Raw genomic sequence first — 22,453 nt, 5'->3', positions numbered from 1 at the left:
CTGGGCACTGAATGTGTTTGGGAAGCAGCAGCAGCTGTACTGTATGTGTGAAATATTTCTTGATTTGTTACTGTCTACGCATTACAGTATAAGTATTCTGCAGGGCATTTACATTGTATTGGAGATTATAAGTAATCCAGATGTGAGTCTATAATGCAGGAGGATGAGCATAGTTTATACATGAGTATTATTTAATGGAAGAGACTTAGTTGCAGATTTTGGTATCTGCAGAGGTTGTGTCCTCAGATCTCCCTGGATAACAAGGGACATGTGTTTATGTGTGTATATAAACATACACATTTATGTATTTATTGCTTCTGTTCTTTATCTTTGATGCCACTTAATCAATGCAGGACACTCTGCAGCTGCATACTTTCAGCTGTCCTCATTCCTAGACAGGAAAACAAATGGCATACTAGCCTGGGACAGGCATAACCAGGTAGCCTGGTGTTAGCAGCTTAACTCTAGCTCATGACAGTGCTGATGATGCTGACCAGAGACAATAATGACTTTGCTGTCAAGTTTAGCAGCTGGAGTCATGAACTGTGCAGAACAAAATACAATTTTTCAAGCTTTCATTTTCCCAGGAATTCATATTTTCCCAGCAATGCTGACCCTTATGTTTCAGTTTACTTGGCTTTGAACCTCAACTATACCAGTCAATTCCATTTCCTGTGTTTTCTCACACACACATACTCTCTTTCTGGTCTGGCTGGTCCCAGAAGAAAAACATCCTTAAAAGGTGAAACAGAGAAACAGGGTCACTGGAACAAGCCTACCCAGTGGAGCCTGTCAACAATTGCTCCAGCTCTGTGAAGTCTAGCATGCCAAGATCAAGTTCTAGATGTTTCCCTAGGCTCTTGTCATGCACTGGACCTTTGCAAGCACTTATAACTGAAGGTAAGCTTGCTAGTGAACTCAAAAGGCTGGAACAGAATCTATAGATGTTTGCAGATGTCTACCACTTGGCACTATTGAGCTCAGCCTGAGTTACCTTGCCTTCTTAGGATGGAGATTTAGGGTCAGAGCATATTGGGAGACAGACAAAATCATTGCTGCTTCATGATACCATAATATTTACACATTTTACATCACAAAGGTGATTATAAAGCAAGTGGATCACAACTTATTTAACTCTCAGCTTTAAATTATGTCAGTGAGATCTCTCTCTCTCTCTCTCTCTCTCTCTCTCTCTCTCTCTCTCTCTCACACACACACACACACACACACACACACACACACACACACACACACATTCATACACTGTATTATTGTCAAGGTTTCTCCCCCTCCCAATCCTCCCAGGTCCTTCCCACCTCTCCACCTACCAAATTCCACATGCTTTCTTTTTCTTTTCTGTCTTTTCTTTTCTTTTTCTTTCTTTTTTTTTGTTTTTTTCGAGATAGGGTTTCTCTGTGTAGCTTTGCGCCTTTCCTGGAACGCACTTGGTAGCCCAGGCTGGCCTCAAACTCACAGAGATCCACCTGGCTCTGCCTCCTGAGTGCTGGGATTAAAGGCGTGCGCCACCACCACCCGGCTTTCTTTCTTTTTAGAAAGCAAACAAATAGGAAAACAAGCAAAAATCCAAATTAAAATATAAATAAACACACATACACACACACACACACACACACACACACACACACACACACACACACAGAGAGAGAGAGAGAGAGAGAGAGAGAGAGAGAGAGAGAGAGAGAGAGAGAAAGAGAAAGAATCCATAAAATACAAAAATCAGAAACTAAAACACAAACAGAAGTCTAGGAAGACAAAAAATAGTGCCTAAACAAAGCAATATGAGGCAGAAAGACTATGAAAATGCCATTGAGTTCTTTTTGTGTTATCTATGTACTGCTGGGGCCACCCTTAAGTGTGGCTTATATACCCAGTGAGTCTCTAGTGGAGGAAACTGATTTTTACTTTTCAGTCAGGTTAAGTAAAAGTGGGGAGTATGTTTACTTCTCACTCTTGTTACTGGGACCCCATGTGGTTTCACCCTGTGCAGACCCTGTGCATGCTACTATGGTTTCTAAGAGTTTCTATGAGCATCAGTCCTGTTATGTTTGAAAGACACTGTCTCCTTGGAGTCATCCATCCCCTCTGCCTCTTATGATCTTTTAGCATTTTTTTCCCACATTGCTCCCTCAGCCTGAGGGGAGGGGCTTGATGAAGACATGGCACTGATAAATTATGAAGTCTATTTCTGATTAACACAGCAACTAATTAATTGACATGTTTGGTTATCATACAATCTAATACAGCTTTCACAATTCAAAGTCACGAGAGGAGGAACATGTACCCGTAAGCTGTGCAGCCATCCCACAGTAGCCTCATTGTGGGGTCTCTGCAAAGGCATGAGGAACACAAAGGACATTTGGAATTAATTGTTCTCACACTAAAAATAGTCAAGCTACTACGCATCTTGAGGCAGCTCACATATGGAAAACCTGTATTTTAATATCCACCATTACTCACAAAATCAAGAAAATATGCAATTAACTCGATCGTTGATGCCATAACCAGTACCTTGTGAATAGAGACCTTTTCCTACTTTAAATCACCATCCGGATGCTACATGCAAGCTGCTTTCAGTGGCCTTGAGTCAGCTTGGCTGGGCCACAGCTGAATGTCAGAACTCCTTTGGACTCACTACAATATGAATAGCATCAGATATTATATTTACATTTAATGGTCCCCTGGCTCCCAGCTGAGACATGCCCAAGCTGTACTAAAACAGTGCTCTTCGTGATGAGTTTCAAACAGTTCTTGTTTATTTACCAGCACCTAACCGAAAATATGGGCATTTCTCCCGTCAGAAACTTCCATTCATGACTCTTGCTGGCCCTGCAGACATTGGCTTTTTCTTCCTGCACACTTAATCTTCCATCTGCAGGTATGACGTGTATCAGCATCAATACTGAAACAGAGTAATTCAAAACATCTGTTTACATTCACCAGGAGCAAGTATTAGAGGAATTAAAATAAGCCAAACTGTCACTCATCAGCTTAAGGAAACTAAATGCAGAAACATCTGAGTATCCTTAGAATAATGGTTATTTATATTAATAGACTACATCGCCATCTGAGTACTTTATCTGACACAAAATTTCTCAATTTTACTGCAAAAGCTTATTATTCTGAAGTTAAAGGCACATGTTGGATTGGTGATCATGGCTGTTTTTGGCTTTGAACCCTAGGACAAGGCAGGTGCCTGTTCTGAGGTGGTTTTTCAGTCAGCTGCAGGGAGCTGAAAACTTGAGATGCTGAAGCCATGTCCCATGACTTCCTACTGTCATGTGAGACAGAGTTAAATGGCTTGTGTTGTGACCCACTTGAAGCAATTTGCAGCAAGTGTTGGCAACCAGTGGAGTACTGGAAGTGAGGGGGAGCCTCACTCATCAGAACACACTCTCCTCAGACCATGACAGAGCTTGGTAGGAAGTGTCCATATGCCTGCACTTTAGTACACAATTGCATGCTTTCTGAATACAGATTGTTGGTTTAATGAAATAGAGTTTCACGATTTTGATGAAGTTAAAGGTTTAGATGGAAATATATATGAATAATTTAAAGATGGGTGTGTGCTTCTGACCCAGTGCTGCTAGAATGAATGTCATGGTTGGACTAAGGAGTCAGGAAAGAGAATGCAAAGGGGATATGAAGACTCCACAATAGAGCTGTCATAAAGAAGATGCATAAGTGAAGGAAGGAGTAGAATTCCAAGGCTCTCTGGTTTTCATTTAGAAATAGGAGTCACTGCTGCGAGTTTTGATACATATCTTAGGAATTCATGAGGTTGCCATGGCAGAAAGAAAGCAGAGGGAAAGGCAGAGACCTCAGCCAGGTGAAGATGGGTAGAGTTAGCCATGGAAAGGTCTCCAGCCCCAAAGCCCTCCAACTCCTAGTGGAGCACAGAGTCAAAAAGAGCGGCTCTGTAGAGCTGAGCAGAGAATTAAGAAGGACCTGTTTTTGTCTCTGCTGTCCCTGGCAGAGATGATGCAGTTGAGGACAAAAAAATATCCTTGCTGGTCACTGGATGGTCTCACTAGCATCAGACTGAGACAGAAGCAACCCCCGGTCGGCTGCTGAGATATGAAAAAAATTCATGTCCTTATGTGTGATTGAGTACAGGTCCTCTGCAAAACAAAACAAACAGTGGGAAAAAACTGGAAATGTTAAATAAATTATAATATGTACCATTTAAGTGTATCAGGAGACATCCCAGGAGCTATGAGCAAGGATGCAAATTTGAACAGAAAGTAGGGGTATGAAGGCATTACAAGGTGCTCCTGGAATGGCATTTGCCTCTGTGGGTGTGGGTTACCAGTCACATACAGGAGACTTGAGAACTAGGGACTCCACAAGCCAGAAGCTTGAACTGGGTCTTCAAAAAACTGAACACAACAGCTATGCAGAAAAGGGTGTTGTGAAGCATCGGTCCCCAACTGTTGACAGTGTTAACAAGGAAATGCTTCTGTCTTTTCCAGGCAGCAGGTGGCCAAGAAGACATCTGCCCTGAGAATTTATATCCCATGCCAGCACTCATGTGAATCTGAGGTTTGACTTTAGCCAACAGAAAAATTGTCACTGGAAGTGATCCAAAGCTGCCAACCAATATGAATCTCCAAGTGAAAGCATGCAGGGACTTCGGAAGGGACACATGGGATACCTAGGTTACAAGGAATTTCTTCTCACTTGCTCAGCAGATCTTTATGCAATTCCCCATCTGTGCTGGGCACTGTCCAATGTGCTGAGTATTTGTCTGTGAACCAGAGAAACCGGCCTTCCTGCCTACATGCAGCAGAAGCAGTAGCTAGGGAGAAGGGAAGATAGAAAGCAGATGGGTAGGTGCAGGGGGTGACGGCTGCATAGTTAGGCAAGCTGTTTGAAAAGGAGATCTGAGCAAACACTGAGCTAGGGAAGTCAGCCAGAAGGAAAGAAAATGCAAAGACTGACTGAGTAGGTTTGTATAGTTTATTGAGGAAGGGCGTAAGTAGTGTTGCTGCTAGAACTAACAAAGTTTACAACATTGAGATATGGCATCAGAGATGTAGCAAGCAGGCAAGGCAGAGCGCGCTTGGTCCACTGTACAGTTTTGAACTGAAGAATAAATGATGTGACAGATTCTCAGTCAATTGCTCAGGCTGCTCTACTGGGAAAGGGACTGTGGGAGAAGTTGCCATTTAGTAGGCTGCTAGAGTAGGGAGGGTGGAAAAGGCAGGCTTGAGATCTACCAGTGTCAAAGGAAGAGAGATACCCTCTCTCTCATTCCCTGTCATCCCAATTGTGGAAGCAGTTTTGACACGTGTGCTCCCGAGGGAGAATTCACACCAGAACCAAATAGAACAAGAATGAAGCCAAAATTTATTTCAGCAGGCAAGTAGTCAAAATCAAGGAACAGCATCCAGGGTGGTGGGTGGTCTATTCTGAGCATCAACCTCAAAGGCTGTCTCTAGTATCTGACCAAGAGTCTTTGTCCCCCATTTCTCTTCCTCTTGTCCACCTCTGGAGCAATCTAAGGTGGTCTCTTTCCTGGAATGTGTGGATGCTTTCTCACAAGTCATTCTTACTCACAATTCACTCTGGTATAATTAGATGCTTTAGGTACAGGACTATGTATAAAGGTATAATTACCCCTAAAGCTGAGAAGTGTACTAGAGCAAAGGGCAGCAATGCCTTGCTCATGTTCCTGGTGGGAAGGTTTATAAGAGCTAATCTGAGCCTGCTAAGACTGGCATTTTGTTTTAACTAGAGCTTATCTTTCCTCTTACCTATTCAGCTTCACTATCTCACACTCAACCACAAGTCCTCTTACTTATTTTCCCAGCTTTCTAAACCTCATTGTTTTTACTCTAAACATTCATTTTGGCCATTACAGATCCAGGGTATATTTCTAATCTAGAGGGGGCAGGATTTAAGATGGCTTGCTACAGAAAGTAATGGATGAGTGAGTTTTGTATCCCTGGGGATTTGGGCTTGAAATCCTGTAAGGATGGAATGTCACTGTGTGAATTTAGAAGACTCTCTGTCTGGAAGGTAGAATCAGAAGTTCCTGACACATGTTGAGTTGATTCTGGAGTTTGTCTTACATTTGTGAGGAGATCTAAATTAGGAATTCTGAAATTTAACTAGACCTCAAAACCATCAAGTTATAAACAATCCTCCAGGGAATGGGCACAGATAGAGAAGGACCAATGTTTCATAGCGAGAGGGGCTACATGGTATTAGAGAGTGAAGAGTCTGAGACCCTTAGACATTAATATTAAAAGGTAGAAGCAGAGAAGTTAGAGAGGAAGATGTGCCCATTAAGTAGGCAGAGGGGTGGAGAGGTCATTTCAGAGATCACAGATTCTGCTAGATTTATAAGTCTACGAACTAGTTTTCTCCCACTTCCTGAATTCTGGAAGAAGACATGGATTTTATAGGTTGGAGGGAATGGATACTTCACTATTCACAACCAGGGCAAGCTACATAAGTTGATAAACCAAGTAAAGAGAGAAAGCACTGGGTATATTCTTTTTTTTAAAAAAAAGGAAATAAAATTTCTCTATATTCTGAGAGAGAAGTTACTCCCTCTTCCAGCATTTTGATTGTATGAAAATCTGCCTTGTATTTGTGTGTGTGTGTGTGTGTATGTGTGTGTGTGTGTGTGTGTGTGTGTGTGTGTGTGTGTGTGTGTATGTGTGTGTTTCATTAGTATTTTGGTTTGGAAATGAAATTTGGAAAAATGCTTATGTATTAAAGGTTTGCTCTCCAATTGATGGATCCAGTCCATGAGAAATTGTTGTATACTGTGAGCTCTGGTTGAAGCAATGAATTAATTCTTTGATCGATTCATGGTACCAGGGCATTATTGAGAGGTGGTACCTGGTTGAAGGAATTATGTCACTGAAGATATAACCTATAAAGATTGACCTTGCTCTTGGACCATTCTTGCTATTCTCGGATTCCTGGACACAATGTACTGAACAGATTGGTTATACTGCACACCCTTGCTGCCATGATTCTTTGCTTCACTGTGGGCCCACAGCCATGAGACAAGATGGCTATGGGCCGAGAGCATGAGCCAAATAAATCCCTCTTAACTTGTTTTTGTCTCAGATATTTGGATAAAGTGGTAAAAATCCAACTTTAAAGAAGTATTTCAAAGGAAAGGAGTACTTTATACAAGTCCATACAAAGGTACCATCTAAATATTCTTGCTTAAGTTAATGTTAAGTTAGAAAATAGCTAATTTTTTTTAAATTAAGTGTAGTGTCTCAGTGTTAATTTTGCAACTTTTCTAACAGCATCACTCCAACAAATTCTGGAAAGTAACCAGAAATAGACATGATATCAGAGATGAGCAGGTTTGGAACCTGAAAATAGTACAATCATCTTAGATACAGCAAGTCTTTTACAATGTGTGTCATCACTGATGCACGGGGTTGTCTTCCAGGGAGGAACTCCATTGAAAAATCCTAATGAGGAATCCCATCTACAATCCAAGGGCAGTGAGTTCTCATAAGTATACCTACATGGGTGGTACCTTGGTTTAAAGCAGAAATACTCATCTCTAGTTTATGATAAATTGAAATTTTTCTTCCTCATTAGCATCAATTCATATTGTCTGTTCTCTTTTAATTCAAAGATCCCTAATTTTAAGTGATGCTCAGTTAAGGAAATGTAAAGTTGTAAATTGTACAGCTCACATAACCTAAGTCACACCCTTTACTATTTAAAAATATGCAACTCAACCTCATGATCAAAACTACAGGTGTTATGCTCAACTGGATGAGCAGAGGTGTGGGTGGCAGAGTGTAGTAAGAGCTCCATGGTATGAAGAGACAGAAGCCACTCTCCAGCTGTAGCAGCTTTGCCCCATTAACGAAGGTCCTTTAAAAGGACTGAAAAGGATGTGACTTAGGTTATGCTGGTTTAAAAGCACATTGTCTAAGCATTATGGCTGTTTTCTATAGTCAGTTCTCAGTATGCCTTTGGATAGGTAAAATAATTTAGAAGTCATTGCATTTCATTCTGATGGCATATTAATTAAAGATAATTTCAGGGTAATAAAACTATGATAAAACACACACTCATATATGTCATATATATGTATCTCTGTAGGTCTCTAACTCTATGTCATATGCCTTTAGTGACTATTGTTCAAATAAACTCATTTAAAAATAAAAGACAGTATGAAGCGACTCACCAGTTTACTAGCACATCCAAAGAATTCAGTTATGCTGTGTTTTTATGCTATTGGAAGATCTGTTGCATGTAGAGTGTTGCACACTGGCTGTGCTATACTTTTTTTAGTTTAATACATCATATTTCTGAAGTTCAAGTTAGACTCAGCGTGTTCTAGACAGCCTGACTAATCTTTTTCAAGGACAGAATTTGGTAGTTCATGAGCTCTTCCTCTAATTAATTGTCATGACAACATCTACAGGAGCAATAACCACTGCTGCTGCTGCTGCTGTTTACCTGTGGACCGAGTTTTAGATATGGGAGAAGTTTAGGAAACTTCCTATCAACAATGTAGTTACTAGATGCCTGTTGAAAATTAGATTGACAAAGAAGGAAGAAGCCAGTATGGCACATGCATTTGTTTTTAGTTTGTTTGAGCAAGTGGGTAGATAGTGTATATAATGGAAAGAAGGGCACAGCACTGGATATGATTTGGATGTCTCCTCTAAGGGCTTATCTATTAAAGAATTGATCACCAACCTGTAGTGTTATTGGAAAGAGGCGAAACTTTAAGAGGTGGACCTAGTGGGAAGAAGTTAGGTCACTGGGGAGGGGGTGTCCTTGAAGGGAGTCTTTTACCTTGAAGATAGGCCACAGGAAGTTGAGGAAACTTCAATGAACATTGCTCCCCTTCCTTTCAGATCCCAGACTTCTCTTCTGCTATCCCTAGAGAAGTCAGATGTCCTCCAGTGCATACTTCTTTTGTGTTACCTTTGACTCATTCAGGTTAACCCTCTCTAAGGCAACTCAGAACAGTAACAGGTAGTCTACCAAGGTGACACTGGTAGGACTCTGGACAGTGAGGTATGTAGGATTAGAAAAGAAGACCTAACCCTTATAGTAGGACTAAATGGCTGTATCCTATAGCAGAAACAAGAGAAAAACACAAGTTTTTAAGGTCATAGACTTATATGATACAAGAATCTACTGATTGAAGACCTAGAGATCTAAGGTAAACTGTGTTGTTCTGTGCTTAAAAATATGTAGCCTGGCCAGCTCTCTAGAAATATAATGAAACCAAGAGATGGTTTTCTAGTGGCAAAGGACATTGGGGTGAGAGTGGAGGGAGGCAGTGACAGTTATCTGTTCCAAGTCTTCCAGGCCTTCCATGCAGCAGTCCTTTCTTCATAGTTTGAGGTAGGAAGTCTTCTAAGAAATAGATTCTTATTTTGTTAGATTATTAAAAGACAGCTGTAGAGAGACAGAAGGCAGAAAGAAAGAGAGACTTAGTCTGATCTTAGGTGGGACCATGCTTATCCATGGCAAAGGAGAATTTTGTCACCCATGTGTGTGGGTGGCCAAAATACCTACAGAAGGAGATGGGAGGTGGCCCCTTTTATAGGGGTGAAAATGGCTTCCGTACTGGGCAAAGAAATCTGAGAAGTGTAGTCTTTCTGCAGGAAACTATCATGACCCACTATAAGGTAGTCAGGAAATTTCCTTCTGGTCAACTCTTACACAGAAAGATGGGTATGAGAGAGTAATGTTTTTAGGCTTCAAAGTTCCTGGTTTTAAAGAGAAGTGGTTTGGGATTCTATGACTTTCCCTTGGGGAATGAATTCTACTTTCTCTGGTTTGCCTTGAGGGAGTATACAGAGTGAGACAGGAAGCAACAGAAGCTGGAGAGGAAGTTGTACTTAGAGTCTCTTCCTGAGGTCATTATGGACCACCGTTGTTGAGTTGCAACAGATTTATCCTCAGGTTCACCAGGCCTGTAGGAGACTGATTTTTAGACTTGTACATATCTGATTTTAAAGCTGCTTCTCTAAATTACTCTAATTTCTTTGTTTGAGGTTTTTGTCTCCCAATATACTATGAACTACCAATGATGTTTCCTTCACCTTTGGGTCTGAGTCCCTGGCAGAGTTCTTGGTCCATGCTAGGTAGCCATTTGGTGACTGCCTGAAACAAGAAGTAAGGAGGAAGATGAGGAGGAAGGGAAGGAGGTGGGTGATATTCTGTCATTGAATACCACCATACAAATTCAGTGAATAGAAACCTAGACAGCATTCAAGCCTTTTGTGGGAAGAGGGATGGTTGAAATGTTGGGCACTAATATTAGTCATTAAAATGAATAGATTAGAATCTTAAAACACATTGTGTTAATAGCCAAGATTTCCCCCAGCCTAACCATAGTTCAGTAATGCCTGCAGAGGAAGTTATCATCACCTAAGGCTTATGTAACTTTGTCTTGGAATAGTTTTCATCTTCCGTGACCTGGAAGCACCTTACCTGTAAGGTCTGATAGCATAAACTTGCTGAACCAGATGTAAATGTCGATGTCCTGTGGTTTTCACAGTTTCTGGCGCATGTTTAAATTTGGTTTAGAGAATGCATTCTTTTCTCAAAGATAGTAAATGTTTTCTCCATTTCCTGTGCTGAGGATTCTAGTCAATTACTTAACTACACAATAATGAGCAATATTTCTACTTCCAAATATGCATTCTTGTCATTTTAATGAGGTAAATGCCAAGAGATTGGTACCAGCAGGAAGAAACGTTGTTGTTTAAATAGCTGGGCAGGGTTGTGTTATTTTTTGTTGTTGTAGCTTCTACTTACATGTTCTCAGGAGATTGTCAAAGGACAGGAACTTCCACATAAGTGCTGGATTAGTGAGTGACTCACTTCCAGAAATCCAGCTTCCCATGTTCAGTCATCTGGCCTTCTGCTCAGAATAGGGGAGGAAAGCAGTATCTGCCCCTTTCCTCCAGGTGAATGCCCACCAGTCCCAGTCCTGTTTCATGCACTGGGAAGCAATCATCTGGCTGCAAACCAGGGACCCTACTATGCCTGCTATTTCAGCCAGGGATCAGTATACTTCTGATGTTTGCTGAGCATAAATTGTTACAACCTGTAGTGAGTCCTGACAACTGATTCAACACACACACACACACAGACACACACACACACACACACACACACACACACACACACACACACACACACACACACATTTGAATGAGAAAGAAAAAAATCACGCAAATCTTAAAGAAAATAACTTACAAATCTGAGAAACTTATCTTACTAATATTGGTACTAGTCTGTGCAGACAAAGTTTAGCAAGTGAAAGTGCCCACCACCTGTATTTTAGTATTTCCTGCTAACTGAAGTAAGGAATGGGGGAATAAGGAGGAGAAAGGAGAATGGGGTAAGAAGAGGAGTGGAGGAGGAGAGAAAGGAGAGATGGAGGAAAGTGAATAGTGAGACAAAATGGAATAGAGGGAGGGAAAGAAAGGAAGAGAAAGGGGAAGTGGAAAGAGGAATGCAAAGGAAGAAGGCGTGAGAGAGAGGAAGGGAGGAGAAAATAGATGTTATTATTTCATCAAATTATCAAGGGGCCTAAGAGAAATGAGCCTTAATCAAGTGGATCTGTTTATAAGATTCTCTTTAAGACTCCTTGCTTTCAATTCAACTCCTAAACCTTTCTTTATGCTAGTTCTGTGGTCTTCATGAAGCTTTATATTACACAAAGAGGTATTGATTTAAGGTATCTAAAGATTTGGATAAATTGCCATTTTTTCAAGTCAAATAAAATTAACTAAGCTCTTTTACATCCACACAGTATGCCCAAGAGTTCTAGTTCTCAGTGCTCTGGGGAATGTTAGATGAAGACATATAGGAACTTTCCTCATTACAGTCTGAATGCACCATCTGATCTAAACTCCATAGAAATAGTGGCCACAGGAAACCCTCAAGATGTAAACCAGATATGCAGGATGTTGCCCAATACAGAGAATCCTCTGATATCCATAAACTTGATGGTACTGGAACCCAGAGGATCTCAGCAGCAGTGGTCCTGTTAGTAATGGCAGGGTGCAAGCTGGAGACAAGAGTTCCATGCTGCTTGAAAAGTTCATTTCAAAGACTTCACTCAAGTGAAGATGGGCTTCTTAACTTTAATAGTGAAAGAATTTTACTATGCCCTAGTATGAAGTAGTGTTGGAGTTTATCACCAGGGTAGTTTAACACAGACTGAACTGTGGGGATTATAAGAAAGAAAAGTATTCAAAGAGACACACACCTAGGCACTTACCAAGAGACTCGTGTTAGTTTTCTTATATATGTGTGTGTGTGTGTGTGTGTGTGTGTGTGTGTGTGTATACATATATATAATTTTAGTGATGCTCCACTTATATCTTAAAAAATTACTAAGAAATGTTTTTCTTTTTCTTTTCCTTTTCTTTTTTCCTTTTCCAATAATTGAGATTATAGGATGGTGTCCAAGTTGCCTTTGGCAATATTGCAATCTCATAAGGCAAAACCATTGGTCACGAGGTTTACAAGAAGTGATTCTTTCTAATCAGGTTCCTAGAAAATTACAGGTTTACATCTGGAAAGGAGAAAGGCCATACTGGAAGGTCATGATTTATTGCTATTTTAGCATTCTTGTTTGAAACAACTATATATAAAAAGAATATTTTGTCTCTATATTGTATATAACAACTTTATATAAAAAGAATAATTGTCTCCATATAGGCAGTTGTCTTAGTTGATGTTAATTGTGCTGGTATTCTTGACTTAGCTAGTGGGCTCTTCAACCGGACTGTGGAGAAGGTCCTCCTCCTGCCCCTTTTCTTTCTTCTCCTCCCTCTGTCTCCTCTTAGTTTTCCCTCTTTCTGTTATGCCACAGTCTGGGTTGAAGTTCATACTCTCCTTTCATCAGCTTTTAGGTTCCAAGATGGACTGTTCTCTCTAATGGAGGCCATTCAGGGGTCCCGGGACAGTTGCCTTCCCCAGCAACCTTCCTGGAGAGAATTTGGGATTGAAGTGCTAAGCTAGTATGAGGAGAAAGTTGTAGGGTGCCATGTGCCAGAAAATGAATCCCTGCAGCCTCAACAGAAGCCAAGTGTTTTCATGGTGCCTAAGGTTGTAGGGACAAGATGAAATGGGTGTGAGCTGGTGAGATTCCTGCACAGTTCTGAATGTCAATGAGGTCATAGAAAGAATATTTTACAAATGCTTGACTGACTCAAACCAGTCTAAAACCAAGTCACATCTCATTACATCCAGAAGTGATGCAAGTTTAAAATGTAAACCAGGGCAGCAGGATGGAAGCTCTATAGAAATGATCCATTTGTATTGACACCACCCCCAACAATGGAGAGGATTTGTTCACCTAAACACACAGTCATGCTCTGACCATTCCAATAATACTTCTGTGAGCTCTGACGTTCTTCTTCTGCTGCCAATACCAGGTCTAGAGGTGTTGATACCACCAGCTACTCTTTCTGAGAACTTGTGCCAGGAGGCAGCCTGTCTCTCCCCAGTGTGCTAATTTAATTAGGCTGGCCATTCCTGGGCCTGCCATATCAAAATGGACAGTGCTGGTCCTCATTCCCAACTCCTCTGATCTCTTCTTTCCAGAGTCCCATGCTGCCCCAATCCTTTTTCTTGAACCTGATGTCTGAACAATACTCTTCCTCCCTTTCATCAGAACCCACCCCTCCTATACTCTGTCACCTCTTGACCCCTGTTATTTCCTGCTCTATTTTCTGATGCTCTACCGGGTGTGCTGTAAGGAGCAGATGTGGAAAAGGAAGCCACAGTCAGAGCTCTCTTTTTCAGATGCTCTTCGTGTCTGAGAGAGATCAGTGTGCTGCGTCCCTGAAAAACTGGCCTTTTCCTCACCAGAAAAAAAAATCCTTCAGAACTAGGGACATGAGCCTCTGTGAGATAACAAGGAATAGAGACTCTAATATATCATTACCACTAGACAGATCAGTAGGACAGTTGCTTCTGAGTTTCAACATCTTTGGTGTCTTCTTTTGCAGACAGCAATTTCTAGACCTCTGCTGATTCAATTCCTTCCCTCTAGGGCAATGGTTCTCAACCTTCCTAATGTTGTGACCCTTTAATACAGTTCCTCATGCTGTAGTGACTATAACTGTGAAATTTTTTTGCTACTCCATAACTATACCTTTGCTACTGTTATGAATAGTACTGTAAATACTTGATATGCAGGATGTCTGATATGCAATCCCCCAAATGCATTGTGACCCACAGGTTGAAAAACACTGTTCTATGAGCTCCTTCATCTGCAGAGTGCTTGTGGTGACCATCCATGGGGAAGGGTAGGTGTTAATCACCCTCCTGTATCTGGCCCTCCGGCAGCAGGCTTTGAGCATGTAGCAGTGATGTCAGTAGCCATTCGAAGATTACTTCACCCATTACCTCTTCTTCAAGGCTTATGTCAAGCAGCTTTCACATAAGTCCCTTTCCAGGAATTTGCCCTTGGTTATCCTCCCTGGAAGTAGCTTCTTTTGTGTCTCCTCATGTTCATTGTAGCACCTTATCCAAATTGCTTGAATTGAATTATGGACACCTAAAATCATATTTCCTCAGTCTGGTGATGGCCAACCCATTAAGGCCTGTATTGCACCTAGCTCATCACCCACCCCCAACATTGATTACTACATGGTTGTCATAAAATAAATATTTGTTCAATAAGTAGGTGTGTCTAGACATCTGAGAGTCTGATAATGAGAGCTGTGTCAACCATACTAGTAGAGATATATTATGTATTACATATTAGGTTGACTCTATGATATTAGATATTTCTTTTATTTTGTGTATACTGCTAGGCCCTGAGTCCTTCTTAGCTACCTGTGGGTCTCCCAGATGCATGGGCCTGTCCCTCCATTGAGTGGGCTTGCCTGGCTATTCTTTGAAAGCCTGCATGCTCCTGAGCCACTCCTAACTTCATATACTTAGGTATCACCTGAGTCTACCACTACATAAAATAAAACAAGTAAGAGTGAAGGGATAGTTCATTTGGTCAAGCACTGTGCAAGCACAAGGACCTGAGTGTGAGCCTCTAAAGCAATGTGGAGAAGGTAAGTGTGGTGGCAAGTTTGGAATCTCAGTTCTGGGGAGATGAAGGATCCCTGGGGCTTATTGGCTCTCTAGCCTAGTTGAATTCCTGAGCCCTAGACCAGTGAGAGACCTTGGGTCAAAAACCAAGGTAGACAGGCACCAAATCCTCTAACCCTGTCCCTCTCCAGAGCTCCAGCTGCATCTTTTTAGTGAAGTTTAGTGCACTCATCCCCAGTCCTCCACAACCAATATTTCTGTTGGTTCTTAGAGCCTTATAGTCTTTGTTGGTTGCTCCTGACTGACTTGAAGTTCAGATGATGGATTATCCATCCCATACATGGCTTCTTCTATGTCTAGCTCATGGCTCCACTTGTGAAAAATAGGCCATTTTTTTTCTGAAACCCTTGGAAGCAGCACTTTTAAACAGTTGTATTGCAGTGAAACATTGGCTAACATAGTTCTTATTCACTCCTAAAAATGCCTCAGGACCTGGTTCTCCACTCTCCATGGCCTTTGCAAACAGCCCTTACCAATTTGACTCCTCTTTAATATGCAGATCTTTCTAGCTCCCTACCCATCAGGCCCTGATGTTGCAGAGGAGATATGCCTAACTTCAAAACCAGTTTCCCTTGTTTCAGGGAGAGGTGGTGGGAAGGAGCATAGCGTGGCTAGACTCAATCATTTCTCTAAATTTGTCTAGGTTGAGACAGGATAGTAGAAATGATGACAGCACTTGTGTTGTATTGAAATACAAGAGAGAGTGAGAATGTGTTACGGGATGATTGGTCACTAAGCTCTGGGCTTCATCTCGGGGCAGCTAGCAGCATCACTTCCCAGCTAAGGAATTCACTTTTTGCTACCTCACAATGGCACAAGCTAGTGCAGGGGGTCTTGGTCCATTCCATCATCTGCTTCATTTTGTTCACCTTCCTTTCCCCTTCATCCTCCAATGTCTGCAAGGAGAAAGGAGCTTTTGATTAATGTACCCATCGATGTATTTGCAACTTCCTTACAAGGCTGAGCAGATTCAGTGATTTTGAATTTAAGTAGGCTTTTCTTCTGGCTCCCTAAGCTCTTCCTCTCAGCTCAAATCACTTTAGCAAACACCAAAGGCCAAACTAGGAGGTGCTGCTGATGGTGTAGAGAGCAACACCACCCAAAATAAAACCTAATCCTGAGCCTTCAGACTGTGAATGACAGCTGGCTCCCAGTGCAAACTGATGCTTTTCCTTTTCCCTCATGACAAACCATGTGAAGCCACTCAGAAGGGGCCTCTGTGGAGAGTGTCAGACTTCATGACTCAGGCATAGGGAAGCAGGTGGCAGTTAAAGAAAGACTCGAGTGAAACTTTTCTGTTCTGATAGTTTGGAGAGTTTTTTGCACATAGGAGAACTCAAGTTGATAATGGCATCCATTTCTATGTTGCTATGCTCCATGACTGCTCATGTTTGGGCTATTGCACATCACCTCTATAACAAAAGTTAGTATAGATGGTGCGGAGGTCCATGGTCCAGCAACTCTGGATCAGCACAGTGTCTGACACTTCAGGACTTGCCAAGCCAGCACACTATACCTACTTCTTTCCCTTCCAAACAACAGGTGCTTTTCACCACGACCTCTGCCCCCTTACCCACTGAGATTTTGGTTGTATAACCAACCTCCCTCCCTCACATGCTGCGCTTGACAATGTAAGTGAAACGTGCATTAGTTACTTTTCTTGTGACTGTGACAAAATGCCCTGCAAAAGGGATGTGAGGAAGGACCAGTTTATTCTGGTTCACTGTTTGAGGGCATATTCTATTATGGCAGAGAATATTGAAGTCATGGTTACATTGTGTCCACTGCTAAAACAAAGGGAGAGATGAATTCCTGCACTGGGCTCTCTTTCTTCCTTTTAGTCTAAGATCCAGCCTAGAGAATGGTGTCATCCATATATAGGATGCACCTTTCTGCTCAATCTAATCTAGAAATTCTGCCACAGATATACCCAGGGGTTTGTCTCCTTGGTAATATAGATCCTTTCATGTTGGTATTATTAACCATCACAACTCTACACCATGTCAAACTGAAACTCAAGTAGATAATTTTCAAGTCACAGTTTTCCACCCCTTGTCAAAACCATCTCATAGTCAAAATGCATTTCATCCAACGTATAAAGTCCCTATAGTCTTTAAGAGTTCTAACTCTCTTCAAGTGTATGTGCAGACTCTCTTCTGAGACTCAGGCAATTTCTTAACACTGAGTTGCTGTAACATAAAACAAACAAGTTTCATACTTCTTACAGTCAATGCCACAGAATAAATGTTCCCTTTACAAAACGGAGAAATGGGAACATAGCAAAGAAGTATCAGACCAAAGCAGTACCCAAATCAAGAAGGGGATGTGAAATCCTTCAGATCAGTGTTAGGCATCTGGAGCTCCTTGTGGAATTATCTGAGATTCAAAGGGCTTGAGTAGCCTCACCCTCCAGCTCTGCAATCCTGTAGCACACAAAACCTCTTCCACAGGTCAACTCTACTCCTTGAATGCAACATTCCTCAGCCAACATTCCAGGGTCCTGGCATTGCCGCCATCCTATCATTTCCATTGAAACTTGGGCTTTTCCTTCTCAGTTAATGCAGTAGACTCTGAGCCCCCCCCCCCTTTCTATGGTTGTGGCTTCAGCAGCCTTCCAGAACCTTGGCTTTAAGCCTCCATTCCAGCTTTTATTTTGTCTTGGTTTTTAGTTAGGGTCTCATTATGTAGTCTTTGCTGCTTAACTGGCCTTGAACCCCCTATATAAACCAGACTAGCCTCAAATTCTCAAACATCCACCTGTCTCTGCATCTTAAGTGCTGGGATTAGATGAGCAACACTATGTCTGGTCTCATTTTTTTGTGTGTAGGTATAACTAGTTCCATATGGACTACGTGCTGACCCTGGGGCACATTGTCGTAGGTGGCTGTTTTTTGATCAGGGAAACCCCTCAACACCTGCCTCAGTTTAGGCTCTCTTCTTTTGATGAATTTGGATTTTCACAGGAGGTTTTCTTCAATGGGTGGGGTTCTACCCTCAAGATTACCTTTCCAGCTGCCCCAGTGCTGAGAAAGCAGCTGGTCCTTGATGGGGCTCATCTCCTTAACAACTACAACCGTTTTCTCCTCTTTCTTCTTGTCTGAAACTTCAAACTTCTTTCCCCAGCAAAGGGCACGCTTTTCTTACCATTTTGCTCCATTTGTTGCTGTCTTTCATTGTGCACCTGGAAAAGAATAGTGAGCAGTAGATGACTCAGCTTGAAGGCTAACCTGCCTTGAGATTGCCTCCACCAAGCCATTGATGCATTCCTTTTGAATTCAACTTCACTCAGGCTCCAGACAAGGACTGAGAATATCCAGATTCTTTGCCAGAGTGTAACCTAAATGGCTCCTAGCCCAGCTCTCAGTAGCATCTGTATTCCTCTGTGAATCCTCATGAGTTCGTCCTCTACTCTCTCAGAATTCCCACCAGAATAGTCCATTTGGTTCTGTTTATAGTGTTCTAAAGGTTTTCTCTAGCTTAGTGTTCTGAACTCCCACATTCTTCCCATAGACCAGATCCAAAGACCTACAAACCACATGATCAGGTTCATAAGATCAATGACCCCAATTCTTTTTTGTGTTTAAACATATTTTTATGAGTTCATTGAACATTTCATACCTGCATACAATGTATTTTGATCTATTCACATTCTTCCTTTATCTCCTCCAACCTCTTCCCAAATTTGCCTTTAAAAAAAAATAACCCTATGAGTCCAAGTTGTCCTTCCCATATACTAATGCAGGTGAGTTTGACCACTGGAGTGTGGGCAACTTAACAGGTGGCCCTACTTCTCAATGCTAATTTTATACGATGGAAAGGTGTTTTTCTCATAAATTAATACCTGACAAAAATCATCTTGAGGAAGAAAAGGCTTATTTTGGTTCACAATTTGAGTATACAATACCTAATTACAGCCATAGCTTGGTGGCAAGAGCATTGCATTCACAATTAGGAAGCATAGAGATGAATGGCTCTGCTCAGCTCGATTTTTATTCAGCTCAGAATCCCACCCAAACCATGGAATCGTGCTACCCATATTTAGAGTAGGTTGCTCCACTTCAGCTAATCCAATCTAGAAACTGCCTTACATAATACCCAGAGCTCTGTTTCCTAGGTGATCTAGTTCCTGTCAAGTTGACAATATTTTCCGTCACAAGATGCTCAAGTCTAGGACAGCCAAGGTACTGGGAGATGGCTGCCAGCAAAAGAGTAACAAATGGAGGGACACACCACACCATGGGGATAGCATAAGAACTTGCCACTGTGAGTCAAAAGGCAGAAAGAAAAGGTCACCTCTAAGTAGAGGCCTTTAATGTTGTTTTCATAAAAAGAACAGATAAAGGTAAACATCCCAGAATTGCTTAACTTAGGTAATTGCAAGGCTTCTAACCAGAGAGGCTCTTCCCAGTCACTTTGCACCTAGACCTAGACCACGACCACTAGACATTGTGAATTGTTAGCTGCTATGTACAAGCTCCATAAAGGAAGTGCAAGGGCTCTGGATCCATTGAATGTGGATGTTAGTCCTGGAAGTTGTCCACTCTGTGTAATAACTAGTTAGTCCTGGGAGGTCTGTTCCCCCAGCTCAGTGGGGCCCCGGATGTCAGAGCATATAAAACAAAGATACATGGTTTAATGTACTTGGTAGTCACCCTGATGCATGAAACTATACTGGCTTTCACTGTACGATGCTCACATCCCAGTCTCTGCTTCTCAGCCACTGATGTGGCATCCAGTTTTGTGGCCCTCTCCATACACCTGCAAACTAATAGCTCCCAGGTTTGCCATGCTCCCTGCCTTCTCAGCTAGCTTCCCCAGGCCTATGTTTAGTTACATCTTCTCCATGAAAATCTTTGATTTGTTATTGGGATGGGAGTGAGCATCTGTATAGGATGTACTAGGCTCAGAGCTCCACCCCTGGATGTTCTTGTAAGAAATTCCTACTTCTCAGGTGTTCCTTTTCATTAAAAATTCAAATAAAATCTAAGACTCTAGCACACATTGGTTTGCCCTCTTTACTCGCTTCTCTTCTTTTTCTGTAGAAGCTCATTTGTTATGCTGAGCCTCACACATTCTAGGCATGCATTCTGACCCTGAGCATTACCTTCATTCCAAAATCTATATTTTATTCAGAGTTGCTTTGTATGTGTGAGCTTTCTTGAAACCTCTTGCTGGGCACATCTGGAAAGGACAGGTTGATATCTGTGCTTTATCACTTTTAAGCATAATACATATAATTTATTGTTCAAATGAGACAGACTGTACAGCATGGTGAATTGCCATGTGAGCTAATGGGTTATGTTAGCCCCTGTTGTCCAGGATAGACTCTGAAACTGGCTTGCTCCTCACCTTTCACTGCCCACAAAATGAGCATGTTTACAGACCTGACCAAATGGCATGTGGACTCCCTTGCTGTGGAATGTACCTATATGCCTTCAAATTTTCAGCTCAATCCTTCAACAACAGGGTCCCGTGACTCTCACCATATTTTCTGATGTATACACCTATGCACATTTATGCAATTCATCTATTTATTTTTCTGTTGGGTATTTGGGATGCCTTCACCTCTGCCAACCAAATAAACTGTTTTGCCAATAAGAACAACAAAAAGCAAAAATTACTTTACAGTTCTCTGAGTGGGCATTTACTGATTTTGTTGGTTGCCAGAGGCAGTGCGGTGGTCTCCTTCCATGTCCTGCTGTGACTCGGGCTCCCATGTTCCCCATGTCATGTTGTCTCCAGGTGAGGTTATGGCCCAGTTAAGGTAGTATATAGTAAGGGTGAGCTGAGAGTAAAAGAATATGTGAAAGTTGGGGCACAGAGCCCTCCCGCAGACCACTTTATCTCTAGTGGATGTTTCTGGAAGGGTTGTATATTTATAGCTTTTGCAAGAGCAGAAGAAAGTAGCTTCAACTGCTGGGTCGGTTTTATAGTTAGAGTTCATCCATGCTGTTTGGTTAAAACGCTGTCTGTTTGGTGGGGAAACATGTACCTAGGGAGCCAATCAAATTCCCTACCAGCCATCTGATTTTTACAATAATGGTTTCTTATCTTTTATTTCTGTATGGTTGTCTCAAAACGCAACCGTCTGCTGCTCTTGATAAAGTAAAAGCAAAATTTTGTATGTGTGTCACTCATTTTCTATGTATCTCTTCTTACATTGTGCTTATTAAACTCAGTGCTTGCCTCCCCAAGGAAGTGTCCACTGCTTCTACCCATTACAGGACGTGGGATTCAGCCTGGATTTGTCATTGCATGCAGGAGTTACACCTGTGTTGAGCACAAACTAATTTTCTTTCTTTTCTTTCTCTTCCTCCCAGGATTATACCTTAACTATGTATTTTCAACAATATTGGAGAGATAAAAGGCTCGCCTATTCTGGGATCCCTCTCAACCTCACGCTTGACAATCGAGTGGCTGACCAGCTCTGGGTGCCCGACACATATTTCTTAAATGACAAAAAGTCATTTGTGCACGGAGTGACAGTGAAAAACCGCATGATCCGCCTCCACCCTGATGGGACAGTGCTGTACGGGCTAAGGTCTGTCTGCTCTGCAGGGCCAGTTTTGAAGTTTTGTGGTGCATTGGCATTGAGTTTCTCACTTGAGATGATTATAGTAAGTGAGACCATGTCCTTAAATTAATTGGTAAATATCCATGAAACATTCTGAGCTTTGCAGAAAAGAAAATCTCATCACTCTAAGATTTGGGGCATTATAGTTACTATAAATAGTCACCGACAGTTGAAAAGTAGCCTTCTTGTATAATTTGTATATAATTGGGTTGCCATATCTAAGAACACAGACTCCCATATCATAAGCACAAAGACCTGTAATTAATATTGCCTTGACACTTGAGAGGCTTTAATGGGTTTTTTCAAAGCTAGTTGCACTACTTAAAAGATGTCTACTGTGCAGATTTAAGGTATAGTCTCAGTGGTACTCTATGGAGGCAGTGCCACTGATATTTATGGAGCAATGGAGTGAGAGCCTTACACATGAGATAGAGATCTCTCCAGGGCGTAAGATGTAGTCACTCACCTGAAAACCAGGCTGCCTCCTGAGCTGCACAGAAGAGGCCCAGGACTTCCCTGTTGGATAGGAAATGACCTGATCTTCCTATGATGCTCCATTCTGCTGTCTTTTAGTTGTATATGATCAATTTGCTGAACAATAGTCTTAAGTCCTCTATGTCTGAATGGATTTCACACTGATTTTGGTTCTGTGCTGTTGTTTGGTGTGAAAGTGAGTATGTGCCTATCTAACTTCCTTGATACCATGGACTAAAAGCAGCCTTGAGGCCTTCTAGGAGTAGCCCACAGCTTTGAATGGAGCACCTGTGGGTCTCTTGG

General features: G+C 41.7%; 1 protein-coding gene across 2 annotated transcripts in view; it reads left to right on the top strand.

Annotated features, from left to right (window-relative positions):
- Positions 1 to 22,453, top strand: part of Gabrb3 (gamma-aminobutyric acid type A receptor subunit beta3) — a 243,481-nt gene that overhangs the window by 163,617 nt on the left and 57,411 nt on the right. For both annotated transcript variants that reach the window (XM_052712800.1, XM_052712799.1), the window contains exon 4: positions 21,423 to 21,643. In XM_052712800.1, the coding sequence (XP_052568760.1) occupies positions 21,423 to 21,643 (221 nt within the window). The remainder of the gene's footprint in view (positions 1 to 21,422; positions 21,644 to 22,453) is intronic.

This window comes from Peromyscus californicus, unplaced genomic scaffold, assembly GCF_007827085.1.
Source record: "Peromyscus californicus insignis strain IS unplaced genomic scaffold, ASM782708v3 Scaffold_4__1_contigs__length_199733344, whole genome shotgun sequence".
NCBI classification, from domain to species: domain Eukaryota; kingdom Metazoa; phylum Chordata; class Mammalia; order Rodentia; family Cricetidae; genus Peromyscus; species Peromyscus californicus.
This window is presented reverse-complemented; position numbering and strand designations above follow the sequence as displayed.